Raw genomic sequence first — 16,412 nt, forward strand, 5'->3', positions numbered from 1 at the left:
CTGACATAGGCCTACAAGTGGACATGAACAAGGACAATCAAGGGGGCACTGTGTATGGTGAGGGACTGGAGAAGACAGTTCGGGTAGGTGGTCATCATAAGAGGACTGCATAGGTAAAATATGATAAATACTATGGAATGTACATAATATCAAGAAGCAATGACCTAGAATAATGTAAGCATAATTATGTACATAGGTCTTAAATACTTAATGTTTAATGAAAACATAAGAAGTTGAGTATCTTTAGCACAAAATATATAAACTTAAAAGACATACACATACAAAACATATTCTATAAGGTTACCTAACATTCAAAGATACACTCTCCAATACAGGATGGACACCTATGCAGGTAGGAGCAGAGTAAGAGATGGGACAAGGGATGAAAGGACTAAAAAGTAAAACAGAGGAAGAGCTGGTGACAGTGTGCCATGAAATGAGGAATATGAGTATGTGAATTTCTGTGCCTCAAATTCTAGAGAAACATGTAATTGTTTAAACTCTTCTCAAGTACACGTCCTTTTAGGTGAATTTATTTTAACCAGAAGTTTTTGAGATATAATCTAGAATTTTAAGAGTCCATTGAATATGACTACATTTATAAGTTGCCGTGGAGTGTTAAGAGAACATGTAATTCATATAATATTGACATCATTATTTATTAAAGAAGATTTTTCCCAAGTGGTGAAAAATGCTGAAACAAAAAAATGAAAAAAAATCAATACTCAAGGAAGCTGAAAACAATTTAGGTACTCAGTGTTATAAAAATTTTAAAAACATACTAAGTTTTAAAGTATTCTAAACTCTATCTGTTCAAGTTCCATAATCAATCCAATAAAAAATTAACTTGTACCAAATTAAAGTAACATTTAAAATTTTATGACTGTTAACCTTTCCCAACCACAGATCACTTTAACAAAGTCTGCTGTGGGTATGCTCTTGAATTTGGAAGTAAATTTATACCTCAGCTCTTACAGATATTCAAACTAATTATTTCAGAATGAATGTAGAATGACACTTTAATTAGTAATGCATCTCCTGGCAATTTAGATTCTCTTGCTTCTCTCAGTAATTAAAATGGCAAGGCATACTATTAAGGTCCCATGATTCTTCATACCTCTTCCTGACAATTACCACAAGAAACACTAAAGGCAAGATCGCAGCTATAATCCATTCACCGAATATTCGGTAGCAGGATAAACACTTTCTCCTCCTTGCCTAGTAATTTTTCATTTCACTTATTACCCTTCAATCATTAACGCAACTTGTGCTCTGTCTCACAAAGTTCAACTTTTCATTTTACATAACCTATTGAAACCAACTGATCTTGCAGGAATGCAAGTAGTAGGGATAATTTTAATTAAGAAATAATTTTTAACACGTTTATTCATGATATGACTTTAACAGTCAGAACATTAAATACATAGAGTGGTTGATGTTGGCAGAAAATAACAGTGGTGGAATATGAGACATCAAAAATTACCGTAGGCCAAAAAGAAAAAAACCAAAATTACTGTAGGGACTTCCCTGGTGGTCCAGTGGTAAAGGATCCGCCTTCCAATGCAGGGGACGTGGGTTCGATCCCTGGCCGGGGAACTAAGATCCCACATGCTGCGGGGCAACTAAGCCCACGTGCCGCAAACTACAGAGCCTGTGCCACAACAAGAGAAGAGAAAACCCGTACGCCACAACTAGAGAGAAGCCCGCATACCACAGCGAAGAGCCCGCGCGCTTCAAAGAGTGCCCTAAGGAAGATCCTGCGTACCACAGCGAAGACCTGATGCAGCCAATTAAATATTAAAATAAATTACTGTACATTGAATATATTAACATAACAAAGATACATGCACAAAATTGCTGATACGGCTGGTGGGATCAGAGAATAAAGAGAAGCACTTTTTTTTTTTTTTTGCGGTACGCGGGCCTCTCACTGTTGTGGCCTCTCCCGTTGCGGAGCACAGGCTCCGGATGCGCAGGCTCAGCGGCCATGGCTCACGGGCCCAGCCGCTCCGCGGCATGTGGGATCTTCCCGGACCGGGGCACGAACCCGCGTCCCCTGCATCGGCAGGCGGACTCTCAACCACTGCGCCACCAGGGAAGCCGGAGAAGCACATTTATTTTTAACTTTTAAATACTTAAGATTCTTTTTCTCTCTCCAGTTCCTTTATTTTTTTAAAAAATTTTATTGAAGTATGGTTGATTTACAATGCTGTGTTTATACCTAAGATTTTTTTAAAAAGTTGTTATTATGAGGTGACTTCTATGTTGATTCTCTTATAATTCCAGTTTTTTATATTAAATATATATTATTACAGTAATAGGAAAATCTCAGTCACAGAAATTATTTTTATATAATACTGTATCATAAAATTAAAACACGGCATTCACATGTGTGAAACTTCTGAAAATTGTAAAGCACTATAAAATTTAAAGAATCTTTAAGAACAAACATGGCACTTATTTGTAAATCATAGTTTGAATTATTGTTTCCTGAGAACAGCTAAAATGTACTGAACATTTATGTGCCAGGCACTTTAGTGATACTAACTCATTTAACCCTCACAGCAACCCTGTGAAATAGGTGATTACTATTCCACTTTACAAGTGAAGAACTGAGGCACAAGGCGGTTAAGAAATTTACGCCAGGAGTACACAGTGATGGGGCTACAGCCGGGTTGTACGCTCCCAGCCACTGCAACAAAGTTGTACTGCTATGGTATTACATTGTCCTTTAGTAGTTTTCATTATGCCTTAAGACATTTCATCAATTATTCACATCTTTCACTACAAACACACCTATCACTATCACTCTCTCAGATATACTTAGTCAATCTGATGGTTAAACCTTTCTATAAATTTATTCATTTTATCAAAATGGACATCTGAGTGATTTCCAGCAGTTCCCTCAAAACCAGGGGCATGGAGATGAAGTGATGAGGGTTAGCTGGGTTTCTGCTCAAGAGGAAGTTAGATTAACAAACGACCTTTCTTGGTACATCTGTACTAGTGTGAGAAAATGTGTAACCTAGTATCAGACTGGCAGGATTTGTTAATAAAAAAGTGGAAATAATAAGGTTGTGTCAGTAAAGGCATGTTCAGTGTATACAAACTGATCGGTTTGGTTGAAGCTGGGGGTTTGTGTTGGGTATGGAAAGGAGAAAAAGTTGTAAAGACTAGATGGGGACAGGTTTTTGAAGAATTTGAATGCTAGGCTAAAAAATGTAACTCTAATCCTACAGACAATGGGGAAGCACAAGAAGTTTTTTAGTAGACACATTAAATAGTATTCCTAAATTCCTGACTGCGCTGGAAAACAGGTGAAACAGGAAAATCAGTACAAAAGTCACTGAACAGCTTTTTGGGTTGTTTTTGTTGTTGCTGTTAGAATAGAGATTGAATTGGGGTTGGCAGAACGAATGGATTTATCTGTGGGAAAGACTATAGAGAGAGAGGTATTAACTACAATGGGTGAAGAGGAAGTGGTTAAAGACAAATGTAAAGATCAGTCTAACTGGCAGAAAGGATAAGGCTCCCAATTTCACAAAGCTGGAAAGAGCTGACATTCAAATTTTCTCTGACTTTTGTTCTATTGCTATGCCCTTCTAATCTACTGTCAAAAGAAATTTTAAAAAATTTTTTCATAAGTTCTGATACATGAAATAAACAAAGACACTAAAAGATACTCATAGTTTTATAAAGGCAATAAACATTCCTTTTTTAAAATTATGAAAATAAGATGTGCTTTTCCTCTGATTTAATACTAGCGTACTATCCCTTAAGGATATCAATGATTCCAGGATGAATGATTAGAAATGTTAATACTTGCAAACCCTTTGCTCATGCTCATTCATGTCATCAACACTGGTACTAATGAACATCTAAATTGTGATGATGATTCTTTTTATAATCAGAACACACGTCTATCTGACTAAAACGAGCTCATTTGCTATCTTCCCCACGATCATGGGCTTACAACGATTTTCAGGCATTTCAAACACAGTCTCGATGGGAAACTGTGGCTGTGATGTTACCTCCTGTCACCAATACCCAAACCTGCTAAACTCCAGCTCTGATCATAAAGAGAAGATTAGGAAATATTCCTAATGATCATGTGTTATTTGAAAGAATTACCAAATTAAGTACACTACTGGGACTACTTCTGAAGAGATTCTTTTTAATCAATTCTGTATTTCCAGACACTACCCTATCGATCACTACTTCCCACCAACACTCATTTTCGTCCCTTTGGACCTCTCTCATATGCCCCTAAGCTATTTTACTCCTCCTTTTGTTTGGGGCTTCCCAATGAGGCCAGCTTTGCTGCAACATTCGTTGGTCAAGTTCTTTTAGTGCTGTTGCCCTTCCCTGATGCCATGTTTCATTCTTCCTAACTTATGTAATCTTCAGGTGCCTACATTTCTTGATAATTTGGGCCATGTTTGGACCCTTTGAAATCTTTACAAATCTTGGTAGCAATCAGCCCATTCTTTTGCTTGTCCCCTCGACTCCTCTCCCATGTAATGTATCCAAGACCCTTCCTATCTGACTGATGGCCAAAGTGCTGGCTCCTTTTTGGTTTCTCTTCATTCTTCTTCGGCAGTTTTCGGGAAGAATATTTTCATGAAGTATTTTTGAGCTTATGTAAATGGAGTAAAAGTGTTCACCAAACAGAACTGACAGAACAACTCCTGAAATAAATGGGACTACTTCAAATCAGGAGGCGCTGTAGGAGAAAGAAAGTGAGTAACTTATTGATTCCACAAAGATAGTATGAACAAAGCTCAAGCCTAGCTCTTTTTTGCCCTTAATAAGTATGGGTTACATGATCCGTCATTCTTATATACGAACCCTGAGGTATAATGCTGCCCACACAAAATGCTGCTAAAGCCTCCTCCTACGTTCCAACCACGTATCACAGGAAGAGTCTAAATATAAATGTTTGCAAATAACAGATATTAGAAATTTACCTCCTCCATCATAGTTTAGACAAAAAAGCCATTTAAAAAAAGAAAGCATCGCTATAGAGAATAACAAAGTTTTTAGACAATACATTTTTTTTTTCATAATATAACTTTTAGATTTCATATAGAAATCTGTGGACTAATGAAGTTTCCTGCACTTCGTCTGGGGCAATAATGTTCTGAAGCACACTCCAATAAACTTATATTACAGTGGTACCAATTAGACAGCATTATAATTTGAAGTTTATAACCAATATATCCAAACAACCAATCCAAAACCTTGAATACAAAAGATCTGTGAACCTAAGTTCTGCATTCTCCTCTTTCTTTGGAAAAGAAAACATTCATTCATTCAACAAATATTTATTTAGCTTCTGATAAGTGGTAGGCAATTTTCTAAAAACTGGGTTTAAAAATAGCAGTGAATAAGGCAAGGTACTTATCTTACAGAAACTAGATTTGGTTGGGGAGCTAGTTACCAGCAAATCACCCAAATGGAGATAACACTGTAGATGGTGAGACAGTCTATAAGCAATAGTCACTACCTATAATATCAGGTAATAAGAGTTTTAAGGATTGAAGCAGGTTAAGAGAGCTGGCAGCAAGGAAAGAAGAGCACCGTTCTATACAGGGTGGTCAAGATGAGCCTCACTGCAGAGATGGTATCCGATCTGAAAACTGGCAGAAGTGAGGCGGGGGTGGATGTGGAGCAAGAGTATTCTGTAGTAACATCAGTAAATGCTACAGTCCTCTACCAGGAGCCAGCTAAGAATGTCCAAGATGCAGCTGTAGAACTCTAATCTCAAAGACACCAATCACTCCCAGTGATTATTTTCATAAAATGTCAGCATATATAATTGACTACTCAATTACCTGAATGTCTTGGGTACTATGCTAACTACAAAATAAAAGTCTTTTACTCAATAAGTATTGCATAAGCTATTCAGGCTTACCAATGCCTCCTTAAACAAAGCACATATACAACACTAATTTAAAAAAACAAAAAAAATACCTGAGATGAAATTAAAACTAACTTATTTGGTATATACAAATTGAGATCAACAACTTATTGAAAAGAGAACAAATTTTAATACCACAAAGAGAAAGATCTGATAGACTGTTTAGACCTATGTCGGTCAAGTAATAGTTTGTCTAATGATTTAAGGAAATTAAAGCTAGCAATTGCACTAAACCTACAAAAGGCACCACACTAGTTATTTAAAATAATACACTTTGAGAGCACATGCCATTTTTCAAAGAAGTTAGACTGCACTGGACTAAAATAAAGAGAGAAATTCTATCAGATTCTTCTCACTTGCTATGAAACGATCTCCAGGTGTTCTTTCTTAGAACTGGAGCTTATTTCTTAGATAAATCATTCAAGTCAGTTGCTCAGACACAGTTGAAAGCTCTTAGGCAATACAGTTGACCCCTGAACAACGTGGAGACTGGGGTGCTGAACCTCCACTCAGTCAAAAATCCTCCTATAACTTTGGCTCTCCGTATACACGGCTCCTCCGCATCCTTGGATTCAACCAACCGCTGATGGTGTGGTACTGCAGTATTTACTACTGAAAAACATCCCAGTATAAGTGGCCATGTACAGTTCAGATCCATGTTGTTCAAGAATCAACTGTATTTTCCTTTTCCTTCCTTTGGACATACAGTAGACAAAATAAAGTGAGCACCCAAACGTACACACTAAGAGAAACAAACCACCGCCACCACCTACAGCCATAACAGCTGTCAAATAAAAATGTAAATTAAAGCCTAACAATTAAGCAGAAGGCCCTAATGGGGGATTAATGGGGATATAACTTTTATACTCTCAAGGAATCAGTGAGGATTTGTGCACTATTTTCCCATCTGTCTTTGAGCATTTTCTTCCAAATAAAGTCAAATGATGTGATTAAAACTAGAAGAAGGTTTTATTATAGTTTAAGGAATTATACATTTTTTAATGTTTATTTTAATGATTGTTACTAGTTAACTGAGAATTTACTATGGAACAGGCACTGTGCTACATGCTTTATCAGTATATCTCATTTCATGCTCAGGACAATCCAACTTCATGGTGGAGAAAAGTGAGGCTATGAGAAGTTAAGACCTGACCAAGTTTGCATAAAAAGTGACAGGACTAGAATTTGAACCCAGGTCTAACTGCAAAGTCTGTGTTCTGTGTCACTCTGCACGTTGCTTCATGTCTATGGAAATGTCCTCAAAGAGAATAATGTGGGGGCTTCCCTGGTGGCGCAGTGGTTGAGCGTCCGCCTGCAGATGCTAGGGACACGGGTTCGTGCCCCGGTCCGGGAAGATCCCACATGCCGCGGAGCAGCTGGGCCCGTGAGCCATGGCCGCTGAGCCTGCGCGTCTGTGCTCCGCAACGGGAGAGGCCGCAACAGCGAGAGGCCCACGTACCGCAAAAAAAAAAAAAAGAGAGAGAGAGAATAATGCGGATTGAAAATCACTTAACTGTTTCCACCCTGCCCAGGAATATAAACACTTCCATCTTTCTTTCCTTAAGGGAACCCTAATTTTCGACGTAAAGAATTAAAAGATTTCAGAGCGGGAAGAAACTTAAAGATCATTTAATGAGTTCAATATGTTGTATAAAGATGAAGAAACCAAGGAGGCACGTGACTGTGGACTCAGTGCTACCTGAAAGCAGAGCTGGCTGGAGCCCAGGTCTCCCAGTCCTGGCCCCCTACTGCCCAGCGGCAGCCCTCCTGAGTGCTGGAGAGGAGTAGAGCAGGGGGTCAGAAGTTGGGGATGAAATGGAAATGTCTTATTTCTTAAAGTGTTTTTGTCTGTTTCATATTTTAAATATTTAATATTTTTCCTTCTTTTACTAGTATCTCAACTCAAAGATGTACCTGCCTTAGGGTTTTATTAATAGCTAAATATATTATTACTGTGAGCTAGCCAGCCACCCCTGTAAGCACATTATACACATTAAAATATTGCTCCTCCAGACAATTCTGTGAGGTAGGTTCTACCAACATTTTAATTTTGCAGATGAGAAAACTGAGGCAAAGTTATGAAAGTTTTATAACTTGCCCAAGATCTCCTAGCTACTAAGTGATGGAGCCAGAATTTGAAGGCAGGCAGTCTGGCTCCAGAATTTACACTCCTAAATGACACTGTCCCTTTAAGTACTGGAAGGGCAGGACTCCTCCCAGGCTCTCCTGAAGGCATCCTCTCAAAGGTCTCCCTAACAATCAGATTTCTGGTAAAACAAATTTAACTGTTTTCAGTGAAAAGAAAACCTATTTCCTTTTTTTTTTTCAGTTCAATAAACTGCATTCTTTCATCATAAAAGAAGTATGACATCACAGAAAATTTGGAAAACAAAAACAACGTCACCCATAGTTGTATTCTATTTAGTATGTCTAGTATACATCCTTTCTGAATTTTCATATGCATTTGTTTAACACCATCAGAGTACAAACAATTCTATATTGTGCATTTTTCAAATTAATCTTATACAACAGAAGCCTGATGTTTCTAAGTCAGTCATGATACTTCCTTTCCTTGCCTTGAGAGGATTCAAATAAACCCCCAAATCTGCCACATCCCTCCATGTTGCCCTCGCTTTTACCACTTCTATTCCCCCTGAACCCTTACACCCTCTCTCTGATGACATACTATGGAATGAGTAAAATACGCACCTGGCGAGGTCAGGGAGGAAATGATTCACTGAGTTATAATTTTCCAGGGGTCTAAGGAGCCATTCAAATTTTGTAGCCCACTGTCTCCTTCAGTAATTGATGAAACTGAGGCCAAAAAAGATGCAGTGACTTACCCAAAGTTAGTGACAGAACTGGGGCCAAAATACAAGCATCTTGGCTCTTAAACTAGTGCTTACTCTTCAAACTCTTATAGTACTGTCCTCCATCTATGCCACTATTCAGCTACGAGAGAAATGAACTAAAAATAAATATCTTCAAATAACGTACAAATTTTTCTTGACCTTCCACAATGCCCAGGCCTTTAACCAGCCCAAGATTTTTGCTTTATTAACACAGTGTTACTATTTCCAAACTTCTGGATATGCACAAATGCACAAATAAAAAGTACCACTGTGTCAAGTATATAGTACAAAAATTTTACAGCAAGGCATCAATTAAGAAGAGGAAACCATTCCATTACAATTATGTGCATTAACTGTTTATAAAATTTTATAGTATTCCTAAATAGTTTTCACGATACCTTCTTGAAAAGTGCTCCAAATTAATTAAGAAAACCAATGAATATGGTCTGTGGTTTCTGAAAGAAAATAAAGAAAAAAGGAACTCATCTGCTACCCTTAATTATTTGACCTAAAGTACCTTTGTTTAAGATGCCCAAATGTGATACTGAAGGGTGTCTAAAAGCAAGAGAATAGTTATTTGATGCATAAAAAGTAGAAGAAAATAACACAGGTTAAGATGTTAGCCTCCTAGAGAAAAATCCTGTGTTGAACAGAAAGCCACAGTTTGAGCTTAAAGTTGCAGACAAACTAATCTGTCACAGGAGAAATCAGAGAAGTTTTGCAAAGGAGTATAACAAGTTAAGACATTTAGCTTAATAATTATTAAAGCTATGTTTGAAAATGTTTCTAACATTATAATAATTTATTAATCACTAGTTAATTAAAATGAAAACCATAACTCAATGATTTATATTAGTATATATAAAATGACATGAGTATTAAGGTATTTGGAACATTTTTATCATTCTACAATGACTAAATCAACGTTTATAAAGGCCCACAGACAGCCCTTCTCTCCTGAAAACTGTATCCAGAAAAAGAATCAATGATTTATTAAGAAACTAGCAAACACTTTGTCAGAAGTCTTGGCACAGCTACAAGGAGTGGGATTTCTATGAAACTGGGGTAAGCCAGATTGAGGTAATAAATTGGGAATGCAGAGATGTCAAAACATGGTTATTTTAGACAAGGACATGTAGAAAAGTCATGCTAAAAGGTCGATTTAAAATGAGGAATCAATTTTCCTTGGGAAAAAAAACCCCGACTTGTTATTTTTTGGAAGGTCCAGACCCTCTAAGTAAGCGCCACTTTGCCAAAAATAAGATTTTCCTCCTTTTTGGTCTTCAGACTGTCCCCTAAACTACTTGAAGATAATAAACCCTAAGTCATAAACAAAATAATTCAACTTCATTAGAGTGCAGTCATGTCACTTTAGAGCAAATGCCACACTTGAACATTAAGAGTATGACTGAAAGGTTCCGTAGGCATCACACAGCAGACCCTGAATGCGTGGCAGGTCCTCTCTACAGGGAAGCACACGAAACCAATCAAGCAGCCAGCTTGGGGCTTATGCTGTTCTTCCTGCTGGAAGCTCACATGCTGTCTTGCCCCTGCAGCAAGCAATGGGCCCAGGGCCTTTTCTACCTTTATGATGTAAGTTAGGGAGTTTTATATATGATACTCTCAAAGTATTTCAAAACATCTATTCATTCAATAAGTGTTCAAACTGCCAAGCATGACTTTACACACAGAGAATTATGAGATTTATATGGTAGTGATTTGGCTAAAATTTTATCTTACTGATTTTAACTGTGAAATAATCCTTCTATAGTTATATACTCATGCAGTTTTCTTTTTCTTTCTTTCTTTTAACTATAAAAGTAATCAGCTTCATGCAGCCTACGTAGATCCCGGTCATAGTGCTTCTACATATTTGTGGCAATTGAATTTTCATCTTTCTCCTTTTCAGTTGTAGATTTGTCATAATAGTCATTTGTTTTATTAGCCCCATTTTATTTTGCCTTTCTTTGGGCTGAGAAAATAACATTTGAATTAGGAAAACATGATTTAATAAAAACGACGACGGTAGTTCTGAGATTTAAGTTAATACTGCCTCTCAGCCACTAGGCTATGCTAAAGGACAGTCCATTTGTTCACGAACACTTCTGTCTTCCAGCCACCCAAAAAAGGAAGGAAGATAAATTCTAAAGCTGAATGTGAATTATTTAACCACTTAAAACCTAGCTGGAAATTCATTTAACAGATTTATATGAGAGTTTATGTAATTAGTTTATATGACATACCCCCAAAGAACAAATGAACCGAAATTTTTTATTTTTTTTTTTGCGGTACGCGGGCCTCTCACTGTTGTGGCCTCTCCCGTTGCAGAGCACAGGCTCCGGATGCGCAGGCTCAGCGGCCACGGGTCACGGGCCCAGCCGCTCTGCGGCATGTGGGATCTTCCCGGACCGGGGCACGAACCCGTGTCCCCTGCATCAGCAGGCGGACTCTCAACCACTGCGCCACCAGGGAAGCCTATGAACCCAAATTTTTACTAGCTAGATGTCACATAGTAATGTTTAGTTTGGCTTTGAATGAATGAGTCGTCATTATGCTTGTGTTATCCAAATTAAATATCTATTTTAATTTGCATGTAGTCAGTCCTATTAAAAATTTATAATGTATAGTCATGGACTGATTAATTACCAGAAGCATGAGCTTTAGATTGGTTATATTTTTCCTTCTGGTTCAAAAAAAGGTCATTTTAAAATGCAACAATTCGGCTTCAGTAAAATCCATCTGTGAAGCGCCACAGAAAAAGATGTATAAGGTTAGGATTGTCATGTGTGTGTCAAGTCATGTTTTCCCATATACATCTAAACACAGGGGTGATATTCAAAATATTTAAAACTGTTACCACACAGGCACTGAGAAACCTAGACAGGTGCTTGTGGTCCCTGCCCATAGTGATAAATTGCTATTATAGCAATGTTGAAATTCTGGTTGATCATTATTATTACAATCAATAACGGTCTTACATAGCTTTTTTGAATAACTATTAGGAAATATGATATTCTTAATTATGCTCCATAACACACCAACTAGCAGAACAACGTCACAGATATTTTCAATTCTAGAATTTCTTCCTTTTACATACCACAAACTGCAGTTACCCAAATGTCTGGCAATGCCTGCTAGTATCTTCGTAAAGGCAGGTCACAATAGCTCTCGAGCTTTACAGATTAAATTCAGAGACTATGAGACATTCTCTTTAGTCAGCTCTTTCACCCATAGTCTTGGGCAGAAGTCAACACCAGAACCATTCTGGGGGTCCTAATTTAGTCAAAGGTCTCTGAGACGTGATACAAACCAATTCTCCTTCGTTGCAAAGGAGTGATTAAAAAAAGCAAAAAAAAAAAAAAAAATCAAGTCTTAGAAAGCAGCTAGATTGTACCACTTGCCCTGAAGCATTTTAGAGCAAGAAGATGCCAAGGATTAGAGCAGAGCTTTCTTTCCACGGGAGCTGAAGGCTTCAGAACTTGCCACGTGCCCAACTTCATATTCAATCCTGGTTCTTGGGTCAATCTGAAGGCTCAAAGGGTATTCATCACAGTGCTGCCCATGTGTAAATCAGGGGCCATCTTGGTGTTACAGTGCATAGGTTCCCATTTCTTGCTGTACTATTCATCAAGAGACTGAGTTCAAAAGAGTAGGGAAATAACTACAATGTTTGGAACATAATGTGTTCTTTTTTTTATCTCCCTCTAGTTTCTACTAGTCTCTAAGCACTTTAGAGCAGTAGTATTCTCTCTAGTCTTAAAGCACTCTCCAGCCATACCAAAATTGTCATGGTTGGCTAACAGCCCTTCCAGATCTCCTGCCTACGTACAGGCTATGCCATGTGGCTGGTGTCTGGACTGCCCTTCCTCCCCACTGCCCACCTGCTGAATTCATCCCTCAAGCTTCATCTCAAAAGTCAGTTGCCTTGTGAGACTTTCTTCGACTCCAGCTAGAAGCAGGTGTTATTTCCACCCGTTCCCATTCCTCTCTTGCAGCGCTTATCACTATTATCATGATTCGTACACAAGCCTGAATCCCTGGCTAGCCAGTTCCTTCAGGCCTGGGATGGTATCTCATTGAGGCTTGCTCTGGTTGGCACAGAGGAAGTGCTCAATCCATGTCTGCTGCATAAATCAACAGTGAGCAGGTAGATGGAAGTGGGAAGAAAGAACTCTCAGTATTAAATCCCCGGAACTCCATCTGCATCATGAGTCATAGTTAGACTCTGCATTACTACATTAAAGACGCCATACTGTGGGATACCTAAATTATTGTTCCCTTTCTAAGAGCCCACCCGCTGAGGTCTTCTTCCGCCAAGTGAGACTAGTTCTGACACTGCATACACTACTGCCCACACAAACCAAGGAAGCAATATGGTCCTTAGAGTCTCATCCCGGCTCTAGTAGATACATCTGGGCTGCCTCCTGCTCAGAGCCTAACTTGGTTTTCCCTAACAGTCATCGAAAGAATCCTTATCTTGTGGACTTACCAGTTAACTCTGCCACAGTGCCAGTGACTTGGCTCCAAAGCCAGCAGAGATGCCCCTCTGTACAGGCATGCGCACAGACTGTTAGATTTGCTGCTAAACTTGGGAGGAGACACTTTAGCAACTGCTTCTCTCCTTAGTAAGAAAAGTCTTCGCACTCTTTCCTAGCGGCTAACACCCCTACACTAGAATTTGGCTGTAGCAAGTCCTAAAGTATTAATCTGAGAAAGACCTGGGTTTTAAAAAACTCATTGAATTGTACTGAAGAGTTCAGACCTGTTTCCTCATCAGCTACAAGGGAAAAAGAATCTCAGAGATGGAAGTTGACTCTGACCCACAGCAATCCCCAGGGGCCAGCCCCTGCACTTCTGGTTATCCACCAACATCAGTTTCCTCCGGTATTGATCTAGTTTCTCACTCACATATTGCAATGAACACTCACGCCCCTCCCGTCAAAACTTGTAAAGCCTCCTGGGTTATATCTGAACCACCATTAAACTCTAATGTAGTCTATGTAGGTTTAACTATTTCTGGGGATCTGAATTCTAGGCTTGTTTCAACTACTACTGTATTTTGAAATATATCTTACACGTTATCTCCATACATCACTGTTCTTTATCAATATAAGCGATGTGCAATACCAACACAATCAAGTACCAATAGTGTGTTAGCATGCAATCAGTTATATTAACTAAGTACCCATGTATTCAGCTATAAAGATGTCTACAGATTTAAAAAATTAAGTTAACCTATTAATGTAACTTGGGGGGGGAAACTCCATGGGAATGTCTGATATATTGGCTCTCAGTAAAATGACAAAAGCGATACAATGAAATCCAATAATTCAGGAGAAAAACACCTTCAAGTACACTCACCCACTATGTTTCATATGTGGTGGTTTATCCATTCGCACTGCCAATTTGATCTTTAAGTCAGAGTCCTGGCTGTTTTTTGGAACGATCATTCGGTGCAGCTCAGCTGACTTGGAGCTATTAGAAGTTGGGTATAATATCACCTGTAAGGGACAAAAATAACACATTTAGGTGAATACAGAACGTTTAAGGAGTAGAACTGAAATCTTTTCTATACATTTTCCTGTTTGAAAAGGTGGCATCATGCCCAAATGTGTCTAATAAACCATTTCACTCCCACCACAGCAGATGGGTTTTCAATACAGACTGGTTTATTTATTTAGTTTTTTGACAAATATGTGTTTTCACATTATCACATAACGAGTTTTCTTCCTGTGTCACTTCATAATGAATTAATAGCACGGCGGCTACGGTTGAATTGACAGTTGAAAAATACTTAATAGACACCTATAATTTCAAGACCACTCTAAACTCCTCAGAGCAAAGAAGTTCAGAAAGAAATATTCTTTGAAATTACAAATAGCATGCTCAAAAAGCAAAACCAATTATTTGAAGTAGCAAAAATATACCTCATGTTTTAATATTTTCATTGCAAAGCAGTGTTAAAGGAAATCAACCCAATTAGAGATGGAAAAGACGGATCGTCGCATTTTCTGCTCTAGATCAATATCAGAGAAGGATTTTTTTCCTGACTACATGTTCTCAAAACTATAAAGATGATATTATGATGACTGAAACAAAGTAATTATTTTTAATAAAACTGCCAAATTATCAAGTCGTTATTTCACAATCCCACATTCCACAGAGCCAACACAGGAAAGAAAAGCTTACTCTTCAGATGTTACGTACCATGTAGATAATTAAAAAAAAAAAGTATTTTCCCCTTTTAGTCAGTCATGACACTACTTAGACACAGCCTATATTCAAGCCTTAATGAATATTTTTAAATGGGAGCACTATATTCTGAAGGATAAAATGAAGATATGAAATGCAGTAATCATATTTTAAGCCATTTCTTATTTTAAAGCAACGTGAAAAGTAAAAAAGCTTGAAGTTTCTAAGAAAATGAAAGAACTATAAACATGCTCAGGTAGGATAAAATGTTTTCAGAGCACATGATGGCAACTGAATTTGACATGCTCTGTCAAAAAAAAAAAATCTTCATTTCCATGTATGAGTGAAAATATGCATGGAGAAATCTTCAGGCAAGGCTCTTTCTCTCTCTAGGAAAAACAACATAGTCATAGTCTCCAACTTCCAAGTTGTTAAATATATCTACTGTTTTGAGACTTTTCTCAAACCTACCCATAGCCAGGTTCAGTCCAGCGTATCTACACACGTCAGCATATAAAGGCTCAGCCCAAAGCAGATTAAACGGCATTTGTGACGTTTTCAAAAATTATGATCAGATTCTAGAAAGAGTTCTTTTTGACTGCTGAAACAGCCAATGGAATATTTTACAGATTCTTTCTTAAACAACAGTAAAGGAAAATAAATTAGTAATTTCTGGCTCAAACCAGCAGACAAAGGTATATCATTTTCAACTCAGAAGGTGATTCCACAAGAAGAGTCAAAGACTAAAGAGCTATACACCCTCTGTAGCTTTTACTGCTATTTCCCAGCAAGTCTGAAAAGCTTTTTCTATTTCTCCCCACCCCATCCTTTTAAAAAGAATTTGGCACGAACCACCTACAGACTTTATTCCTTTCTAATTCTTCTTTCTATGTTTGTATGAACATTGGTATTGTTCCAAACTCTAAATGTCGTATACAGGAAGAGAATATTTAAATTAAAACTTTCGACAATTTCTCATTCTCTAAATGCCAATAATGGGTTACTAAAAAAGGTCCCTAAATAACTGCAGTTTATCCCCAATTAAGGATCATCTCAGTACTGAACACCATCATTTCTGCCACATTTTCATTTTCTGATGGGTACCTCTAACTGAAGTCGGTGGAAGGATTTCCTGCATATCTCTGTTCAATTAAACATTTGAGTGCTTACTCTGTGGGGACACAGAAAGATGAAAGAATATGGAAGACTCCATAAGGAGTTGATGGTTTCTTCTTATCAAAGCTAAAAACTCAGATAATATCTGGTAATATCACTTCTTTCTCTTGCCCTTCTATCCCTAGGGTGTGCAGCAGTTTTCCGATATTGTTAGTCTCTGGGTTCATTCACCATCGTTTGTTTGGCTTCTCTGTTCTATCACACATGTAGCTAACTCCCCGTGTTAAATTTCCACCATTTGAATGGGCTGGAATTTTCTGTCTTTCTGGACA

General features: G+C 37.9%; 1 protein-coding gene across 15 annotated transcripts in view; it reads right to left on the reverse strand.

The window, feature by feature from the left end:
* The window catches only part of CADPS2 (calcium dependent secretion activator 2), a 485,983-nt gene that overhangs the window by 222,513 nt on the left and 247,058 nt on the right, over positions 1 to 16,412 (reverse strand). For all 15 annotated transcript variants that reach the window (XR_012334053.1, XM_073809879.1, XM_073809876.1 and 12 more), the window contains one exon: positions 14,134 to 14,273. Coding sequence is in view for 14 of the 15 variants with exons in the window: in XM_073809879.1 (XP_073665980.1) it covers positions 14,134 to 14,273 (140 nt within the window). In the remaining variant the exon portion in view is untranslated. The remainder of the gene's footprint in view (positions 1 to 14,133; positions 14,274 to 16,412) is intronic.

The sequence above is a fragment of the Tursiops truncatus genome, chromosome 9 (assembly GCF_011762595.2).
Source record: "Tursiops truncatus isolate mTurTru1 chromosome 9, mTurTru1.mat.Y, whole genome shotgun sequence".
In the NCBI taxonomy this organism is placed as follows: domain Eukaryota; kingdom Metazoa; phylum Chordata; class Mammalia; order Artiodactyla; family Delphinidae; genus Tursiops; species Tursiops truncatus.